This window comes from Microtus pennsylvanicus, chromosome 1 (assembly GCF_037038515.1).
Source record: "Microtus pennsylvanicus isolate mMicPen1 chromosome 1, mMicPen1.hap1, whole genome shotgun sequence".
In the NCBI taxonomy this organism is placed as follows: Eukaryota; Metazoa; Chordata; class Mammalia; order Rodentia; family Cricetidae; genus Microtus; species Microtus pennsylvanicus.
Window position 1 is genome coordinate 90961952 of NC_134579.1, and position 20873 is coordinate 90982824.

The window sequence follows — 20873 nt, forward strand, 5'->3', positions numbered from 1 at the left end:
TCAACTTAGTGGATTTGGAATTTTTTTTCCCCTGCTAAAGGGGATTGAATCTAGGACATCATGCATGCTATTCATATGCTCTACTGAGCTACATCCCCAGCAGCATTTGTTTGTTTACATCCACAGAATGAAATTATATAGAGAACATGTAGATAAAATAGCGCATGCTAAAACATACATGTAAATATATGTAAAAATACTGTATATACTGCATATAATACTGTATATTTAAAAATCTGGAGTCTCTCTCTACTGATTTCCTTCTTAAAGGACCATGTACTTTTTTTTCAACAGGACTGGGTTCATGGAGATCATTTGAAGAGGCAGAGGAGGGATCATATGTGTGGCGGACTTCTAGACCGACGACGGAAGAACGACCACCACATCAGGATTCCACTCAGATCACGCTTTACTGGAGTGCCCTTGATTGATGGAGAGCAGGGAACGAGAGGGCAGGAAAACGAGGGACAGGAAGCAGAGGGGCAGGGAGCAAAGGGGAGAGGCAGCAGGAAGCGAAGAGAAGGGGCGCACTTAGGCAGCCTCTTAAATAGGGAATTGGCACACAGGTCGCCCTGTGATTGGCTGCCACCAACAGCTGACACCAGACCGCATCGGGATAGGCTCAAGGATCCTCATCCACCGCGCATGTGGGAAGCAGGGACGCGCAGCTCTCAAAGCCATAGCCAAATATGGAGTTGTTTATAACCAACAAGACTGGATGTCGGCGCCATCTTCTAATGGCGATCCTGTCCGGCTCACCACACATATGAACAAGGGGGTCAGGAGCATGATGGGGAAAACCACAGATACAGCTGAATTAAGCTAGTGGGAGCTCACAGACTATAGACTGACTGGGGGACCTGCACAGGACTGAACTAGGTACTCTGAATGTGGGTGACAGTTATGTGACTTGATATGTTAACGGGGAGCTAGCAGTGGCACCAGGACCTATGCCAGGTGCATGAACTGGCTTTTTGGAGCCCATTCCCTTGGGTGGGATACCTTGCTCAGCCTTGAAACAGTCAAATCCTAGTATGCCAGACTTTATTGACTCCCCAAGAAAAGCTTTGCCCCACCTGAAGAGAAGATAAATATGGGAAGGGGGAGGCTGGAAGGCAGGAGAAGGAGAAAGTGGAGTAGGTATATTAAAATAAAAAATAATTTTTTAAATCAATAATCAACAAAAAAAAGAACATGTAGATGCAATACTGTATATTAAAATATACAACTATTGAAAGTGCTGTATATAATGTTGTATATTGAAAAACCTGGAGTCTCTGTCTACTGATGTGAGACCCTCATACCTTATTCTTAAAGGGACGAGAAGGAATTTCCTACCAGAATGTTTTAAAATCAGAAAGTGCAAACTAACTTCATGTTCCCAGAAAGAAAATGGCCTTGGAAGTTGGAAAGCACAAGGACGCCCAGCCACGTGGCTGATAAAGATGGCCTGACTCAGGGGCAGGGTGACGTGCTCTGAAAACAAAGAACAAACTGACTAAACAGGATAGGAGAGAAAGCAAAGCCCATACACCTATGCCAACCCCACCACCACCAGCCAGAAGGGCTGCTTGTGATTTTTGCCTTTAAAAAGCAAACCCCAGCACTGGGGAGGCAGAGGCAGGTGGAGTTTGAGGCTTGCCTGGTCTACAAGAGCTAGTTCCAGGACAGGAACCAAAAGCTACGGAGAAACCCTGTCTTGAAAATCAAAAAAAAAAAATCTGCAGCTCATGGAACCATCTCGAAAATTGACCACATACTTAGTAACAAAGCAAACTTACACAGTTACAAAAAAATATTCGTAACCTCCTGCGTCTTACCAGATCACCATGGATTAAAGTTAGAATTCAACAACAATGCTACCCCCAGAAAGCCTACAAACTCATGGAAACTGAACAGTCAACTACTGAACCACACCTGGATCAAGGAAGAAATAAAGAAAGAAATCAGTCTTCCTGGAATTCAATGAAAATAAAGAAACAGCCTACTCAAACTTATGGGACACTATGAAATCAGTCCTAAGAGGAAAGTTCATAGCACTAAGTGCCCACTTAAAGAAAACAGAGAAAGCATACATTGGAGACTTAACAGCCCACCTGAAATCTCTAGAAAAAAAAGAAGCAGACTCACCTAGGAGGAGTAGAAGACTGGAAATAATCAAACTGAGGGCTGAAATCAACAAAATAGAAACACAGAAAACAATACAAAGAATCAATGAAACAAAAAGCTGGTTCCTGGAGAAAATCAACAAGATTGATAAACCCCTATCCAAATTAGTCAAACGGCAGAGAGAGAATATGCAAATTAATAAGATCAGAAATGAAAAGGGGACATAACCACAGACACAGAGGAAATTCAGAGAATCATTAGATCTTACTACAAAAGCCTGTATGCCACAAAACTGGAAAATGTAAAAGAAATGGACACGCTTTTAGATAAATACCATATACCAAAGCTAAACCAGGACCAGGTGAACATCTAAATAGACCTGTTAGTCGCGAAGAATTAGAAGCGGTTATCAAAAACCTCCCTACCAAAAAAAGCCGAGCACCAGATGGTTTCAATGCGGAATTCTACCAGAACTTCCAAGAATACCTAATACCTATACTCCTTGATTTATTTCACAATATAGAAACAGAAGAGTCATTGCCAAATTCGTTTTATGAAGCTACAGTCACTCTGATACCAAAACCACACAAAGACTCAACCAAGAAAGAGAATTACTGGCCAATCTCACTCATGAACATGGACGCAAAAATCCTCAACAAAATACTGGCAAATCGAATCCAAGAACACATTAGAAAAATTATCCATTATGATCAAGTAAGGTTCATCCCAGAGATGCAGGGCTGGTTGAACATACGAAAATCTATCAATGTAATCCATTATATAAATAAACTGGAAAAAAACCATATGATCATTTCATTAGATGCTGAAAAAGCTTTTGACAAAATTCAACATCCCTTTATGATAAAAGTCTTGGAGAGATTAGGGATACAAGGGTCATACCTAAATATAATAATAGCTATTTACAGCAAACCGACAGCTAACATCAAACTAAATGGAGAGAAACTCAAAGCCATCCCACTAAACTCAGGAATACGACAAGGCTGTCCACTCTCTCCATCCCTCTTCAATATAGTGCTTGAAGTTTTAGCAATAGCAATAAGACAACATAAGGGGATCAAGGGGATTCGAATTGGGAAGGAAGAGGTTAAGCTTTCATTATTTGCAGATGATATGATAGTGTACATAAGCTACCCCAAAAACTCTGCCAAAGAACTCCTACAGCTGATAAACACCTTCAGTAATATGGCAGGATATAAGATCAACTGCAAGAAATCAGTTGCCCTCCTATACACAAAGGATATGGAAGCAGAGAGGGAAATCAGAGAAGCATCACCTTTCACGATAGCCACAAACAGCATGAAATATATTTGGGTAACTCTAACCAAGGAACTGAAAGATCTATTTGACAAGAACTTTAAGGAATTGAAGAAAGAAATTGAAGAGCATACCAGAAAGTCGAAGGATCTCCCTTGCTCTTGGATTGGGAGGATGAACATAGTAAAAATGGCAATTCTACCAAAGGCTATTTATAGATTCAATGCAATCCCCATCAAGGTACCATCAAAATTCTTCACAGATTTTGAGAGGACAATAATCAACTTTATATGGAAAAACAAAAAACCCAGGATAGCCAAAACAGTCTTATATAATAAAGGAACTTCTGGAGACATTACCATCCCTGACTTCAAACTCTATTACAGAGCCACAGTAATGAAAACAGTGTGGTATTGGCATAAAATCAGGGAAGTCGACCAATGGAATCGTATAGAAGACCCAGATTTTGACCCACAAACCTATGAACACCTCATTTTCGATAAAGGAGCTAAAAGTATACAATGGAAGAAGGAAAGCATCTTCAACAAATGGTGCTGGCACAACTGGATGTCAACCTGTAGAAGAATGAAAATAGACCCATATCTATCACCATGCACAAAACTCAAGTCCAAATGGATCAAAGACCTCAATATCAATCTGAACACACTGAACCTGATAGAAGAGAAAGTGGGAAATACCCTACAACATATGGGCACAGGCGATCGCTTCCTACTTATAACCCCAGCAGCACAGACATTAAGGGCAACATTGAATAAACTACTAAAACTGAGAAGCTTCTGTAAAGCAAAGGACACTGTCACTAAGACAAAAAGGCAACCCACTGACTGGGAGAAGATCTTCACCAACCCTGCAACGGACAAAGGTCTGATCTCCAAAATACATAAAGAACTCAAGAAACTAAACTTTAAAATGCTAATTAACCCAATTAAAAAATGGGGCACTGAACTGAACAGAGAATTCTCAACAGAAGAAGTTCAAATGGCCAAAAGACACTTAAGGTCATGTTCAACCTCCTTAGCGATCAGGGAAATGCAAATCAAAACAAATTTGACATATCATCTTACACATGTCAGATTGGCTAAAATCAAAAACACCGCTCTCGGCCCCAGGAGAACCAGCGTTGGGGTGAGTTTCTGGCCCGCGGCGCCAGCCAGGGACGGGGATCTCGGGGGTCCCTTGGCCTCCTGTCTTTCTTGGGCTCTCTGCAGGACCTCTATTCCCTGGTTACTGCCTCTTTCTTCCTGGCCCACCCAGCTTCCGTCCAGAGCCCTCCCCGCTTGCCCCCCCCTCTTTTGGCGCGTGGCATTGGGAGCTGGGTCCCAGTCCTCGGGGCGCCCGGGCGGGCTGCACTTCCTTTGTTTCTGTGGCCTGCCTGCACCAAGGAGGGTAGGCGCTTTGTTTGCGAGCTGCCCAACCAGCACGGAGGCCTGATCTCTCGGCCCTAGGAGAACCAGCATTGGGGTGAGTATCTGGCCTGCGGCGCCAGCCAGGGACGGGGATCTCAGGGGTCCCTTGGCCTCCTGTCTTTCTTGGGCTCTCTGCAGGACCTCTATTCCCTGGGTACTGCCTCTTTCTTCCTGGCACACCCAGCGTCCGTCTAGAGCCTCCCCCCACTTCGCCCCCCCCTCTTTTGCGTCCAGGCAGGCTGCAGTTCCTTTGTTTCTGTGGCCTGCCTGCACCCAGCAGGGTAGGCGATTTGTTTGCGAGCTGCCCAACCAGCACGGAGGCCTGATCTCTCGGCCCCAGGAGAACCAGCATTGGGGAGAATCAGCATTGGGACGAGCCAGGGTTGGGCACGGAGACCTGATCCCTTGGTGCCAGGAGAGCGAACATTGGGGAGGCCGCGTTGGGTAGGCAAGGAGACCTGATCTGGTAAAAGAAGATCCATAAGAGAGTATTTGGAAGAAGAGATGGGCAGACGCCAAGGCAAGAATTCGCCCAACAAACTAAAAAGCAACATGAAGCCACCAGAAACCAGCGACCTCACAACGGAAGGACATGAACACCTTAATCAAGAAGGAGAAAAGATTGACTTCATGAAAGTGATTGACACCCTTAAACAGCATGTAAAAAACGCCCTTATAGAAATGGATGAGAAATATAACAGAAAGTTTGAAGAATTGAATAAATCAGTGAATGATACCCTAGAAAACCAAGGAAAAACAATCAAACAGATAATGGAAACAGTTCAAGACTTGAAAACTGAAATAGAGGCAAAGACGAAAACACAAACAGAGGGCCGGCTGGACATGGAAAATCTAGGTAAACGAATAGAGACAGAAACAAGCATAACAAGCAGAATACAAGAGATAGAAGAAACACTCTCAGATTCTGAAGATACCATAGAGAAAATAAACACTATGATCAAAGAAAACAGCAAGTCCAACAAACTCTCATCACAAAACATTCAGGAAATATGGGACACAATAAAAAGACCAAACCTAAGAATAATAGGAGTAGAAGAAGGAGAAGAAGTGCAGCTCAATGGTCCAGAAAATATATTTAATAAAATTATAGAAGAAAACTTTCCCAACCTAAAGAAAGATATACCTATGAAGGTGCAAGAAGCATACAGAACACCGAATAGGCTGGATCAAAAAAAAACATCCCCTCGCCATATAATTATCAAAACACAAAGCATTCAGAATAAGGAAAAAATATTAAGAGTGGCAAAAAAAAGGCCAAATTACTTTCAAAGGTAAACCTATCAGACTTACACCTGACTTTTCCATGGAAACCATGAAAGCCAGAAGGTCCTGGATAGATGTACTGCAGAAACTGAGAGACCATGGATGCAAGCCCAGATTACTATACCCAGCCAAGCTTTCGTTCACTATAAATGGAGAAAATAAAATTTTCCAGGATAAAAACAAATTCAAACAATATGCATCCACAAATCCAGCCTTACAGAAAGTAATTGAAGGAAAATCACTAACCAAGGAGTCCAATAATGACCACAAAAACTCAGGCATCTAGAGACCCTTCATCAACACAAACCAAAGAAGGGATACACACAAACTCTACGACTAAAAAAAAATGACCGGAGTTAACAACCACTGGTCATTAATATCACTTAATGTCAATGGTCTCAACTCACCTATAAAAAGGCACAGGCTAAGAGATTGGATAAGAAAACAGGATTCAACATTCTGCTGTTTACAAGAAACACACCTCAACCACAAAGACAGGCACCTACTCAGAGTAAAGGGTTGAGAAAAGGCCTATCAAGCAAATGGACCTAAGAAACAAGCAGGTGTGGCCATACTAATCTCTAACAAAGTTGACTTCAAACTTAAATCAATCAGAAGAGATGGAGAGGGGCATTTTATATTCATAACAGGAACAGTTCATCAGGATGAAGTCTCAATCCTGAACATCTATGCCCCTAATATAAAAGCACCCACGTACATAAAAGAAACATTGCTAAAATTCAAGGCAGCCATCAAACCGCACACACTAATAGTAGGAGACTTCAACACTCCTCTCTCACCAATGGACAGGTCAATCAGACAGAAACCTAGCAGAGAAATAAGACAATTAATGGAGGTAATGAAACAAATGGACTTAACAGACATCTATAGAACATTCCACCCAAATAGGAAAGAATACACCTTCTTCTCAGCAGCTCATGGAACCTTCTCGAAAATTGACCACATAGTCGGTAACAAAGCAAACATCCACAGTTACAAAAAAGTATTACTAACCACCTGTGTCTTATCAGATCACCATGGATTAAAGTTAGAATTCAACAACAAGGCTACCCCCGGAAAGCCCACAAAGTCATGGAAACTGAACAGCCAACTACTGAACCATACCTGGATTAAGGAAGAAATAAAGAAAGAAATTAAAGTCTTCCTGGAATTCAATGAAAATAAAGAAACAACATACTCAAACTTATGGGACACTATGAAATCAGTCCTAAGAGGAAAGTTCATAGCACTAAGTGCCCACTTAAAGAAAACAGAGAAAGCATACATTGGAGACTTAACAGCCCACCTGAAAGCTCTAGAAAAAAAAGAAGCAGACTCACCTAGGAGGAGTAGGAGACTGGAAATAATCAAACTGAGGGCTGAAATCAATAAAATAGAAACACAGAGAACAATCCAAAGAATCAATGAAACAAAAAGCTGGTTCCTGGAGAAAATCAACAAGATTGACAAACCCCTATCCAAACTAATCAAACGGCAGAGAGAGAATTTGCAAATTAATAAGATCAGAAATGAAAAGGGGGACATAACCACAGACACAGAGGAAATTCAGAGAATCATTAGATCTTACTACAAAAGCCTATATGCCACAAAACTGGAAAATGTAAAGGAAATGGATACTTTCTTAGGTAAATATCATTTACCAAAGTTAAATCAGGACCAGGTGAACAATCTAAATAGACCTGTTAGTCGCGAAGAATTAGAAGAGGTTATCAAAAACCTCCCTACCAAAAAAAGCCCAGGACCATATGGTTTCAATGCGGAATTCTACCAGAACTTCCAAGAAGAGCTAATACCTATACTCCTTAATGTATTTCACAATATAGAAACAGAAGGGTCATTACCAAATTCCTTTTATGAAGCTACAGTTACTCTGATACCAAAACCACACAAAGACTCAACCAGGAAAGAGAATTACAGGCCGATCTCACTCATGAATATCGATGCAAAAATCCTCAACAAAATACTGGCAAACCGAATCCAAGAACACATCCGAAAAATTATCCACTATGATCAAGTAGGCTTCATTCCTGAGATGCAGGGCTGGTTCAACATACGAAAATCTATCAATGTAATCCACCGTATAAATAAACTGAAAGAAAAAAACCATATGATCATTTCATTAGATGCTGAAAAAGCATTCAACAAAATTCAACATCCATTTATGTTAAAAGTCTTGGAGAGATTAGGGATACAAGGGTCATACCTAAATATAATAAAAGCTATATACAGCAAGCCGACAGCTAACATCAAATTAAACGGAGAGAAACTCAAAGCCATCCCGCTTAACTCAGGAACACGACAAGGCTGTCCACTTTCGCCATACCTCTTCAATATAGTGCTGGAAGTTCTAGCAATAGCAATAAGACAACATAATGGGATCAAGGGGATTCGAATTGGAAAGGAAGAAGTTAAACTTTCGTTATTCGCAGATGATATGATAGTGTACATAAGCGACCCCCAAAACTCCACCAAAGAACTTTTACAGCTGATAAACAACTTTAGTAATGTGGCAGGATACAAGATCAACTCCAAAAAATCAGTCGCCCTCTTATACACAAAGGATACGGAAGCAGAGAGGGAAATCAGAGAAGCTTCTCCATTCACGATAGCCACAAACAGCATAAAATATCTTGGGGTAAACCTAACCAAGGAAGTGAAAGATCTATTTGACAAGAACTTTAAGGCATTGAAGAAAGAAATTGATGAGGATACCAAGAAATGGATGGACATCCCTTTCTCTTGGATTGGGAGGATCAACATAGTAAAAATGGCAATTCTACCAAAGGCAATTTATAGATTCAATGCAATCCCCATCAAGATCCCATCAAAATTCTTTACAGATCTGGAGAGGACAATAATCAACTTTATATGGAAAAACAAAAAACCCAGGATAGCCAAAACAATCCTATACAATAAAGGATCTTCTGGAGGCATTACCATCCCTGACTTCAAACTCTATTACAGAGCTACAGTAATGAAAACAGGGTGGTACTGGCATAAAAACAGAGAAGTCGACCAATGGAATCGTATAGAAGACCCGGATTTTATCCCACAAACCTATGAACACCTCATTTTCGATAAAGGAGCTAAAAGTATACAATGGAAGAAAGAAAGCATCTTCAACAAATGGTGCTGGCACAACTGGATGTCAACCTGTAGAAGAATGAAAATAGACCCATATCTATCACCGTGCACAAAACTCAAGTCCAAATGGATTAAGGACCTCATTATCAGCCCGAAAACACTGAACCTGATAGAAGAGAAAGTGGGAAATACCCTACAACAGATGGGCACAGGTGATCGTTTCTTAGGTATAACCCCAGAAGCACAGGAATTAAGGGCAACATTGAATAAATGGGACCTACTAAAACTGAGAAGCTTCTGTAAAGCAAAGGACACTGTCACTAAGACACAAAAAGAACCTACTGACTTGGAGAAGATCTTCACCAACCCCGCAACAGACAAAGGTCTGATCTCCAAAATATATAGAGAACTCAAGAAACTAGACTTTAAAATGCTAATTAACCCAATTAAAAAATGGGGCACTGAGCTGAACAGAGAATTCTCAACAGAAGAACTTCAAATGGCCAAAAGATACTTAAGGTCGTGCTCAATTTCCTTAGCAATCAGGGAAATGCAAATCAAAACAACTTTTTACACCTGTCAGAATGGCTAAAGTCAAAAACAACAAGGATAGCCTTTGCTGGAGAGGCTGTGGAGGAAGGGGTACCCTCATCCATTGCTGGTGGGAATGCAATCTTGTGCAACCACTGTGGAAGTCAGTGTTTCGGTTTCTCAGGAAATTCGGGATCAACCTACCCCTGGACCCAGCAATACCACTCTTGGGAATTTACCCAAGAGATGCTCTATCACATGTCAAAAGCATTTGTTCAACTATGTTCATAGCAGTATTATTTGTAATAGCCAGAACCTGGAAACAACCTAGATGCCCTTCAATGGAAGAATGGATGAAGAAAGTATGGAATATATACACACTAAAGTACTACGCTGCGGTAAAAAACAACGACTTCTCGAATTTTGCATGCAAATGGATGGAAATAGAAAACACTATCCTGAGTGAGGTATCCCAGACCCAAAAGGAAGAACATGGTATGTACTCACTCATAATTGGTTTCTAGCCATAAATAGAGGTCACAGAATCTACAATTGGCGAACCTAAAGAAGCTAAGTAAGAAGGTGAACACAGGAAAAACATATCGTTATCCTCTTGGATAAGGGAAGTAGACAAAATTGCCGGGGAGAAAAGTGGGATGTTGGGGGTGGGGTGGGAAGGGGGTAAGGGGAGATGGGGAGAGAAAAGGTAGAAGGGAAGGAGGGGGGACTTGGGGAAATAGGAGGATCAGGATAAAGGAAGGTTGGATAGGGGTGCACGGAACCACAATCCTTAGTTAAGGGACCCACTTTAGGGTGGGCAGGAGAATTGACCCTAGAGGGGCTCCCAGGTGCCCAAGCTGAGGTCCCCATTTAACTCCTTGGGCAGCTGAGGATAGGGAACCTGAAATGACCCTATCCTAGAGCAATACTGACGAATATCTTGCATATCATCATAGAACTTTCATCTGGCGATGGATGGAGATAGAGACAGAGACCCACACTGGAGCACTGGACTGAGCTCCCAAGGTCCCAATGAGGAGCAGAAGGAGGGAGAACATGAGAAAAGAAGTCGGGACCACGAGGGGTGCACCCACCCACTGAGACAGTGGGGCTTATCTTCTGGGAGCTCACCAAGGCCAGCTGGACTGTGACTGAAAAAGCATGGGATAAAACTGGACTCTCTGAACATGGCGAACAATGAGGGCTGATAAGACGCCAAGGACAATGGCACGCAGTTTTGATCCTACGCAATGTGCTGGCTTGGTGGGAGCCTAGCCAGTCTGGATGTTCACCTTCCTAGATATGGACGGAGGGGGGAGGACCTAGGACGTACCACAGGGCAGGGAACCCTGACTGCTCTTTGGACTGGAGAGAGAGGGGGAGAGGAGTGGGGGGAAGGGGAGAGGGGTGGGAGAGGGGGAGAAGAGTGGGAGGATGGGGAGAAGAGTGGGAGGAGGGGGAGGGAAAGGGGAGGCTGGGAGGAGGTGGAAATTTGTTTTTTTTTTCTTTATTCTTTTATCAATAAAAAAATGTTAAAAAAAAATTTAAAAAAATCAAAAACACCAATGATAGCCTCTGCTGGAGTGGTTGTGGAGGAAGGGTTACCCTCACCCATTGTTGGTGGGAATGCAAACTTGTTCAAGCACTTTGGAAAACAGTGTTTCGGTTTCTCAGGAAATTCGGGATCAACCTACCCCTGGACCCAGCAATGCCACTCTTGGGAATATACCCAAGAGATGCCCGATCATATGACAAGGGTATTTGTTCAACTATGTTCATAGCAGCACTATTTGTAATAGGCAGAACCTGGAAACAACCTAGATGTCCTTCAATGGAATAATGGATGAAGAAAGTGTGGAATATATACACATTAGAGTACTACTCAGCGGTAAAAAACAATGACTTCTCAAATTTTGCATGCAAATGGATGGAAATAGAAAATAGTATCCTGAGTGAGGTAACCCAGACCCAAAAAGATGAACAAGGGATATACTCACTCATAATTGGGTTCTAGCCATAAATAAAGGTCAGTGAGTCTATAATTTGTTACCCAAAAGAAGCTAGATAAGAAGGTGAACCCAAAGAAAAGCATATAGCTATCCTCCTGGCTATGGGAAGTAGAAAAGATTGCCAGGCAAAAATTGGGATCGTAAGGGTAGGGTGGGAAGGGAGTAAGGGGAGATGGGGAGAGAAAAGTGAGAAGGGTAGGATGGGGAGAACTTGGGGCAACGGGATGATTGGGATAAAGGAAGGTTGGATGGGGAGCAGGGAAGCACATATCTTAATTAAGGGAGCCATCTTAGGGTTGGCAAGAACTTGGACCTAGAGGGGCTCCGAGGTGCCCAAGGCAAGGTCCCCAGTTAGTTCCTGGGATAGCTGAGGATAGGGAACCTGAAATGATCCTATCCTATAGCCATACTGATGAATATTTTGCATATCACCATAGAACCTTCATCTGGCGATGGATGGAGATAGAGACAGAGACCCACACTGGAGCACTGGACTGAGCTCCCAAAGTCCCAATGAGGAACAGAAGGAGGGAGAACATTAGCAAAGAAGTCAGGACCACAAGAGGTGCACCCACCCACGGAGACAGTGGGGCTGATCTATTGGAGCTCACCAAGGCCAGCTGGACTGTGACTGAAAAAGCATGGGATAAAACCGGACTCTCTGAATATGGCGGACAATGAAGGCTGCTGAGAAGCCAATGACAATGGCACTGGATTTTGATCCTACTTCATGTCCTGGCTTTGTGGGAGCCTAGCCAGTTTGGATGTTCTCCTTCCTAGACCAGGATGGAGGGGGAAGGACTTTGGACTTTCCACAGGGCAGGGAACCCTGACTGCTCTTCAGACTGGGAGGGAGGGGGAGAGGAGTGGGGAGAGGGGGAGAGGAGTGGGAGAAGGGGGGAGGAGTGGGGGAGGGGGGAGGAGTTGGAGGCTGGGAGGAGGCGGAAATTTTTCTTTCTCAATAAGAAAAAATAATAAAAAAATTAAAAAAAAGTATTATAGGCTCTGACCCAGAACCATAAAGACAAAAAAAAAATGGGGCATTGATCTGAACAGAGAATTCTCAACAGAAAATCTTCAAATGGCCAAAAGACACTTAAGGTCATGCTCAACTTCCTTAGCAATCAGGGAAATGCAAATCAAGACAACTTTAAGATACCATCTTACACCTGTCAGAATGGCTAAAATAAAAAACACCAATGATAGCCTTTGCTGGAGAGGTTGTGGAGAAAGGGTTACACTCACCCATTGCTGGTGGGAATGCAAACTTGTGCAACCACTCTGGAAAGCAGTGTTTCGGTTTCTCAGGAAATTTGGGATCAACCTACCCCTGGATCCAGCAATACCAGTCTTGGGAATATACCCAAGAGATGCCCGATCATATGACAAGGGCATTTGTTCAACTATGTTCATAGCAGCATTATTTGTAATAGCCAGTACCTGGAAACAACCTAGATGTCCTTCAATGGAAGAATGGATGAAGAAAGTGTGGAATATATACACATTAGAGTACTACTCAGCGGTAAAAAACAATGACTTCTCAAATTTTGCATGCAAATGGATGGAAATAGAAAATAGTATCCTGAGTGAGGTAACCCAGACCCAAAAAGATGAACAAGGGATATACTCACTCATAATTGGGTTCTAGCCTTAAATAAAGGTCAGTGAGTCTATAATTTGTTACCCTAAAGAAGCTAGATAAGAAGGTGAACCCAAAGAAAAACATATAGCTATCCTCCTGGCTATGGGAAGTAGACAAGATTGCCGAGCAAAAAATAGGATCTTGGGGGTGGGAGGGGGTAAGGGGAGATGGGGAGAGAAAAGTGAGAAGGGTAGGATGGGGAGAACATGGGGCAATGGGATGATTGAGATAAAGGAAGGTTGGATGGGGAGCAGGGAAGCACATATCTTAATTAAGGGAGCCATCTTAGGGTTGGCAAGAGACTTGGACCTAGAGGGGCTCCGAGGTGCCCAAGGCAAGGTCCTCAGTTAGTTCCCTGGGCAACTGAGGATAGGGAACCTGAATTGATCCTATCCTATAACCATACTGATGAATATCTTGCATATCACCATAGAACCGTCATCTGGCGATGGATGGAGATAGAGACAGAGACCCACGCTGGAGCACTGGACTGAGTTCCCAAGGTCCCAATGAGGAGCAGAAGGAGGGAGAACATGAGAAAAGAAGTCAGGACCACAAGGGGTGCGCCCACCCACTGAGACAGTGGGGCTGATCTACTGGGAGCTCACCAAGGCCAGCTGGACTGTGACTGAAAAAGCATGGGATAAAACCGGACTCTCTGAATATGGCGGACAATGAGGGCTGCTGAGAAGCCAGGACAATGGCATTGGTTTGATCCTACTTCATGTTTTGGCTTTGTGCGAGCCTAGCCAGTTTGGATGTTCTCCTTCCTAGACCAGGATGGAGGTGGGAGGACGTTGGACTTTCCACAGGGCAGGGAACCCTGATTGCTCTTCAGACTGAAGAGGAACGAGGAGAGGAGTAGGGGGAGGGGGAGAGGAATTGGGGAGGGATAGAGGAATGGTAGGCTGGGAGGAGGCAGAAATTTTTTTTCAGTAAAAAAAATTAAAAAATAAAAAAAAAAGGAAATCCCACAAAGAAACTCTTAACTCCTCTCTACCTCGCTGCGACCCGGTGTTGGAGACGGATTCTGAGATACCTTGCAACAAAAACCTTCCTTTTTATAGTCTGATCTTCTGTGGTTTGTGGTGGTCTCTCTGGGGGTCGTAATCTGGGCACAACATTGATATCCTTATTGGAGGGCTATGTGCTTTTTTTAATACAGGACCTATCACTGTAATTCAGGTTAGCCTCAGACTTGCTAAGTAGCCAAGAATGGTCTTGAACTTCTGATCTTGCTGTCTCTACCTCTGGAGGGCAGGGATTAGAACCACTACCCGACCATGTTCGGTGGTGTTGGTGATCCAGCATACGGCTTCCTGAGTACTAGGCAAGAACCCTCTCAACTGAGCTACATCCCCAACCCAGAGTCCTGCACTGATTTTTACTTAATAAATTTTGTTGTCTGACAACCTGTATATAATGAATTCTGGATAATATTCTCCACTCTCACTTATTTCCTCCCAACCTTGTCAATCTTACTTCCTCCCTAAAATCTCTTTCCCATATTCATGATTTCTTCTATATCCTGCAGGCTTTAACTAGTGCCATCTGTGTGACCGTGGGTTTAGAACTGTCCATTAGAGCCTGTGGACTCACCACATACCAGTGGGCTAACACACAAATGCTACAATGCCTCCTTCTCACCCAGGACCTGTTAAGTGTCAACAGTATTATGGATTTGCTGCGGGTCCTGGGAGCTTGCTGAAGGGTCAAGACCAGCGGAAGGCCAAATAACAAAGGTGGCTGGTCCCCTGGACATCCCCAGCGGCTGGCTAGCCATGTGGGTGGCAGGTGGGCAAGGGGCAGACAGATAGGCACACCATGCAGATGGGTTTCCTGAAAGCTGCTGGGGTCCCAAAAGCAGCCAGTTCCAAGCAAGGATGGCACTAGAGACAACGTGGCAGGTCTCCATGTGACTGCGGCAGTTGGGCTAGAGAGACAGATAAACATACCATACAGAGTAAAGTTAGATATTTATTAGGTGGATTATGGAGGGGAAGGAAAAACGGGAAGGGAGAGATAGGCTGCCTCTCAAAGATAGGGGACAGGAAGAAAAGAAAGTGGGGCTCTGAGGCTGTAAGCAGGAAGGGAGTGGGCTTGGCTTGTCTCTTAAAGAGACAGAACAATCATTACAAACAGTTCAGCAGGAAGTGGTAAGGTCTGTCTCATCTCATAATGACCACTAGCATGGAGCAGCAGGTAATGAATTTTGGTATATTGAAGGAGTCGAAGAATTTGGTTTTGTTGGTGGTTTTTGTTCCCAAAGACAGGGTCTCGTGTGCCCCAGGCTGGTCTAAGACTCCTTATGAGGCTTTGAACTTCCTCTTTGAACTTGCGATCCCCCTACCTCTACTCCCTCAGTTCTGGGAATACAGAAGTGTACCACCAATTACATGGGGATGGGGATGGTGTCAGGGCTTTGTGACTGGTGAGCTGTCACTCTCCCAGCTGATTCTTATCACTTCTCCTGGATTTTCCTTTTTTTAAACAAACAAACATCAGTGGTCTCAAATAAAAATAAAAATTTTAAGCAATGCATCAGCTTTAAGCAATTCATCAGAATATGAATACCACATATTCATACACTGCATGATTTATCCATTCACAGAGTAATTTTCAATGTTTTAAATGTGGTTCTATGTGGTTATACAAGCTACACAGTCAGTGAGTTTTAGAACATTCTCATCACTCAAAAAAGGGTCCCCTAATATTTACTAGAAACTAATCAAAGACATTTTAACACATAATTGGAACCTGCTGAACCCAGCACCTCTCCCAACTTAAGTTGACAGGTCTGAATGACCACTCTATTACATAGTGGGTGACTGCTACTCAGAATATTCTCACAATCTAGTAAAGGTGCTGTACGGGAAGACCCTCAGTGCTGGGCTGGAGGGAAGGAGATGCATGTGAAGGAGACATACCTCAGGAGAAGAGGTTTTATTTCATAGGGGCACAGGTGAGGACAGATTAAAAGAGACTATCTTTTTTTCTAAGTTGAGTTCTGAAAAATAATGAAGTATCTTACAGGGAAGGAGAAAGACATTCTGTAAAGATCTGTACACAGATAGAACAATTTTGACTTTATTTCATGTGTTATTGACATAAGATATCCTTGGTGAAAGGGGATTTCATGTCAATGAATTTGTTCGAATTTTTGATTAAAAATAATAACCTTTGGTCTTCCTGAATTGACAACACTGTGTATTGACTTCACACAGAATGTTAACTCACAGAAGGTCAAAATAGGATATGATGAACTTCATGATCTATCCAGGAGACCAAAGTCCCAGCCATGCACAGATCTGAACCGCATCATCCCAGAGTATAAAACACCCCAGGCTGGGCACACTTCAGCACCATTAGTGGAAGAGAAGCCTTGCAAAGGGTAGCACACAGCTGGAGGGAGAACACAGCTGACACCAAGCAACGATGGACCTGACTTCAATTCTCTCCCTGGAAACCTGGGTCCTCCTGGTAATCAGCCTGGTGCTCCTATACCGGTGAGTAACCACCAAAGTTCCTCTTTCACCGTGTGCTCGGGTTGGGGTTGTATTCAGACCTGTATTCTGGTATTGAGTGCAAGGTCAAAAGTTACAAGTAAAGCAGGGGATGGAAAGATGGCTCAGTGGTTAAGAGCACTGATTGCTCTATTTGACCCAGGCTAGAATCCTGCTATCCACATGGCTCACATCATCTGTAACTACTGTTCCAGGAGACGTAATGCCTTCCAAAGGCAACAGAATACAATTATAAAACGTGAGAACAGAAGTTCAAATTAACTCTTGTAAAAAACTTTGAAAATATTGTTTCTATTTAAAGGGAATAGAGGAAGAACGTGAGACAGGTGTGTGTGTGTGTGTGTGTGTGTGTGTGTGTGTGTGTGTGTGTATTTGGGTGTGTGTTTGTGTTACAAAAAAACTTTGCGGAGTCTTTTCTTTCCTATTATGTGGATCCTGTGGGTCAGACTAAGGTTGTCAAACTTGGAAGTCAATCCCTTTACCTGTGCAGTCATCTTAAAGGCCTGAGATGAAATAATTGTGTTCATTTTGCATTTTTATTTTTGGCAGAAAGAGGTCTCAAACCAGAGCCTAAATGTGCTAGTCAAGCACTCTACCACTGTACTAAAGCCCCAGTGACACTGACTATTAAAGTTCATGTTTATGTTATGCATATCTGCTGGGCACACATACAGACTTTCAACTCCCTCTTGCTGAGGTGAAGGGGCTTTCTGATAAGATTTACTCTTGGTATGACCTGAGTGACTTTCAGGTTACACCTAGAGCCACCAGAACTCACTAGGAGCATATACAAACCATGGGCTGCCTTGCACACTGGACCCCTCACCCCTCACCCCTCACCTAAGCTCTGGGAACTGAAGGGAAAGCCAAGTTGTTGGTATGTTTCATGATTTGGCTTTGGTCATGTTTATCTCCTCTCTGCTGCATGTGTGGTCACAAGACTTTCTGTTTCTCTCTATAGATATGGGACCCGTAACCATGATGTTTTTAAGAAACAGGGAATTCCTGGACCCAAACCTCTGCCATTTTTAGGAAATCTGATGAATTACTATGAGGTAATTGTTGATTCCTGATGGACAAAAATGGTTTAGTTTTGTTAAATGCTCCTTGATAGGAAATGATAGTGTGATTTCAGGCCCTCATTCTGTGTATTCTCATGATACTAGAGAATGTTCAGTGGTTTTTTAGGGCTCTGTTGACAACTTAAATTATCAAATGTGTGTGTGTGTGTGTGTGTGTGTGTGTGTGTGTGTGTGTGTGTGTGTGTGTGTTTATAGTTTGTATGCCTGTATTTACATGTGCATGAGTGCCCATATGCGTGCAGGTCCCTATGCATGTAGAGGCCACAGGTTGGTACTGGATGTCTTCTTGATTGCTCTTCACTTTATACTTTGAGGCAGGGTCTCTCACAAACCCAGTTCTCTCTGACTTGACTAGTTTAGCTAGTCAGCTTGCTCCAGTGAACCCTTGTCTTGGCCTCCTGCAAGTGGGGATACTGGAGGACTTTAACCCTGGTTGTCATTTATGCAGATATTGGGGAATTCAAACTCTGGCTTTTATGGTGTGCTCTTCCAACTGAACCATTTGCACAGCTCCCATTTTCAACTTCCCCCATACTTATTAATTTTGGGGTGAGTGTGTATGTAACACTGCATGCATTTGTAGGTTAAGGGACAATTTGTGGGAGTCAGTTTTCTCTTTCCACCATCTGAGTCCTTGGGATGAATCTCAGGTTGTCAGGGTTGGTGGCTAGTGCCTTCTCATCGGAGCCATCTCACTGGCCCTGATGTCAGATTATTGAGCCTCAGGTTTGCCTTTGGTTAAATGCAAAGATCTCCAACCCATTTAATCTTGATATTCAGGAGCTCAGACTTTGTGAGCAGTAAAAGAAGTTTATTTCTTACCCAGGGCAGGTTCCAGGAAGGCACTTCTGTATTTATTTGAAGAAAATCTATAGGGGGTTTCGAGCTTCTAGGACATCAACCTGTATGAACTAAATAAAATTCTCTCTGTATCCAACTCATGGGCATCATTTTCTCCTTTGCTGAATATTTCTGAAGCATCAAGTTGTCAGAGACATAAATACACACCTTTGGGGGACAATTCGTGTACTTGGGTTCTCTGTGTAATTATTGAACCCCTGAAAAAACTTCTATAGCTCTAGTCTCACCATTTACTCTTCACGACATGGTGGTGGTTCTTGAGTTTAGCGTATTTTGCTTTTGTCTCTTTCTGTAAAACTAGGGTCCAGGTTAGTGATTGTTTCTTTTAGAAAGAAGATTTTATATATATCCATATGGGTTTATGCACATAAGTGTAGTACATACAGAGGCCAAAAGAGGGCATAGGATTCCCTGGTGCCAGAGAAACAGATGGTTGTTAGGTGTTGGGTGTGAGTTTTGTGGACAGAACTTGTACCCTCGGGAAGATCAGCAAGTGCTCATAACTCTGGCGTCATGTCTCGAACCCTAAAGACAGGCTTTCTCTTCTGTTTCGGTTTTGTGGTGCTGAGAATGGGATCTAGGGATTTAGACATGCCAGCAAGTGATTTAACATGGACGTGGACCTACCTTCTCTTCCTTTAAAGGCAGCAGCCTGTGAAAGAGTGTGAGCAGCAAGTGTGTAACCTGAGACAGGATGGTGGCTGTCAGTCACCTCACATACTGCACTACGCAAAGTGCTTTGTATTTTCATTTAAAGATACTGAAGGCAAAACCACTGAGAAAAGGAAGATTCGACAAAACAACTGAAGTTAGAAACTTCAGTAATAAGTATGTCATGTGCCACATTTTAGTCTATGTGGATCATTTGTGATGAACCTGCTTTGACACCTGGCCTATGGTCAGTCCACAGAAGACATTCCCAAGCTCACATTCAGAGGGCAAGTGGCAAAGCTCACACTGCCATCAGCTCAGATTTTCTTGTAGACGTTCTATGTTTTGACTGCAAATTCTGCAAAACAATTTCATTATTCTTATTAAGATTATTATTATTATTTTGTGTGTCTGCTGCTGTGCACATGTGTATGACTCTGGCTGTGCATGCAGAGTCCACAGGAAGGGGTCAGGTGTCCTGCACTGTCACTCCGCCTTCTCCCACTGAGTCATCTTTCTGGTGCCACTAAACGTTACTGAAGAACTGTTCTCTGTCAGAAACAGTAAACTTTATTTCATGGGATTTGAGGGTTTGGTTCCCTGGCTACAGAAGGGTTGGTACATACAGGACAATAACGGATTTCATGCTATTTTTCATTCCAGGGTATATGGAAATTTGATGCTATGTGCTATAAAAAATATGGAAAAATGTGGGGGTGAGTATTCTGGAAAGTCCCATGGAGTTGACTCTTTTTAGGGGGATGTACTCTACTTGTGCAGGACAACGCCAGCCCAGAATTGTAGTAATGGCCCTACAGTTGTAAAGATGATGCCATGTGTCGAGAAGAGCCATGGTTCACAGGACTAATTATCTTGAGAACATCGTATATTGTGGCTTTTTGAAAGGCTTTGATGTTCCATGGACTCTGGACTTCGTGTTATTGTTATTTTGTTTTATTATGTTTTTGAGACAGGGTTCTCTGTGTAACAGTCCTGGCTGTCCTGGAAGTCACTCTGTAGACCAAACTGATCTCAAACTCACAGAGATCCACCTGCCTCTGGCTCCTGAGTTCTGGAATTACAGGCATGCACCATCACCATCTGCTGCCAAGACTTTTGATAGAAGTGTATATCATTGTGTACTGTCTTGTTGAACTGACTTTGGAGATTCAATGTATTTAAAACCCAAAATGAGCCGGGCAATGGTGGCATACGCCTTTAATCTCAGCACTTAGGAGGCAGAGGTAGGCAGATCTCTGTGAGTTCGAGGCCAGCCTGGTCTACAAGGACAAAAAGAATTACAACTTGTTTCAAAGCATATATTTCATTGACTACCTTGCTATCTATTTTATTTTGCTAAGTCCAAAGTCCTG

The 20873-nt window shown here is 42.9% G+C and overlaps 1 protein-coding gene across 3 annotated transcripts in view; it reads left to right on the plus strand.

Moving 5' to 3' along the window:
- LOC142849899 (cytochrome P450 3A11-like) overlaps positions 1 to 20873 on the plus strand; it is a 130602-nt gene that overhangs the window by 71400 nt on the left and 38329 nt on the right. The window contains exons 1-3 of one of the 3 annotated variants that reach the window (XM_075972725.1): positions 16807 to 16888; positions 17868 to 17961; positions 20164 to 20216. In XM_075972725.1, the coding sequence (XP_075828840.1) occupies positions 16818 to 16888; positions 17868 to 17961; positions 20164 to 20216 (218 nt within the window). In that variant the 5' untranslated portion in view covers positions 16807 to 16817. Of the gene's footprint in view, positions 1 to 16806; positions 16889 to 17867; positions 17962 to 20163; positions 20217 to 20873 lie in introns of those variants that run through there. The other 2 variants (XM_075972734.1, XM_075972744.1) reach the window with 2 other exon arrangements.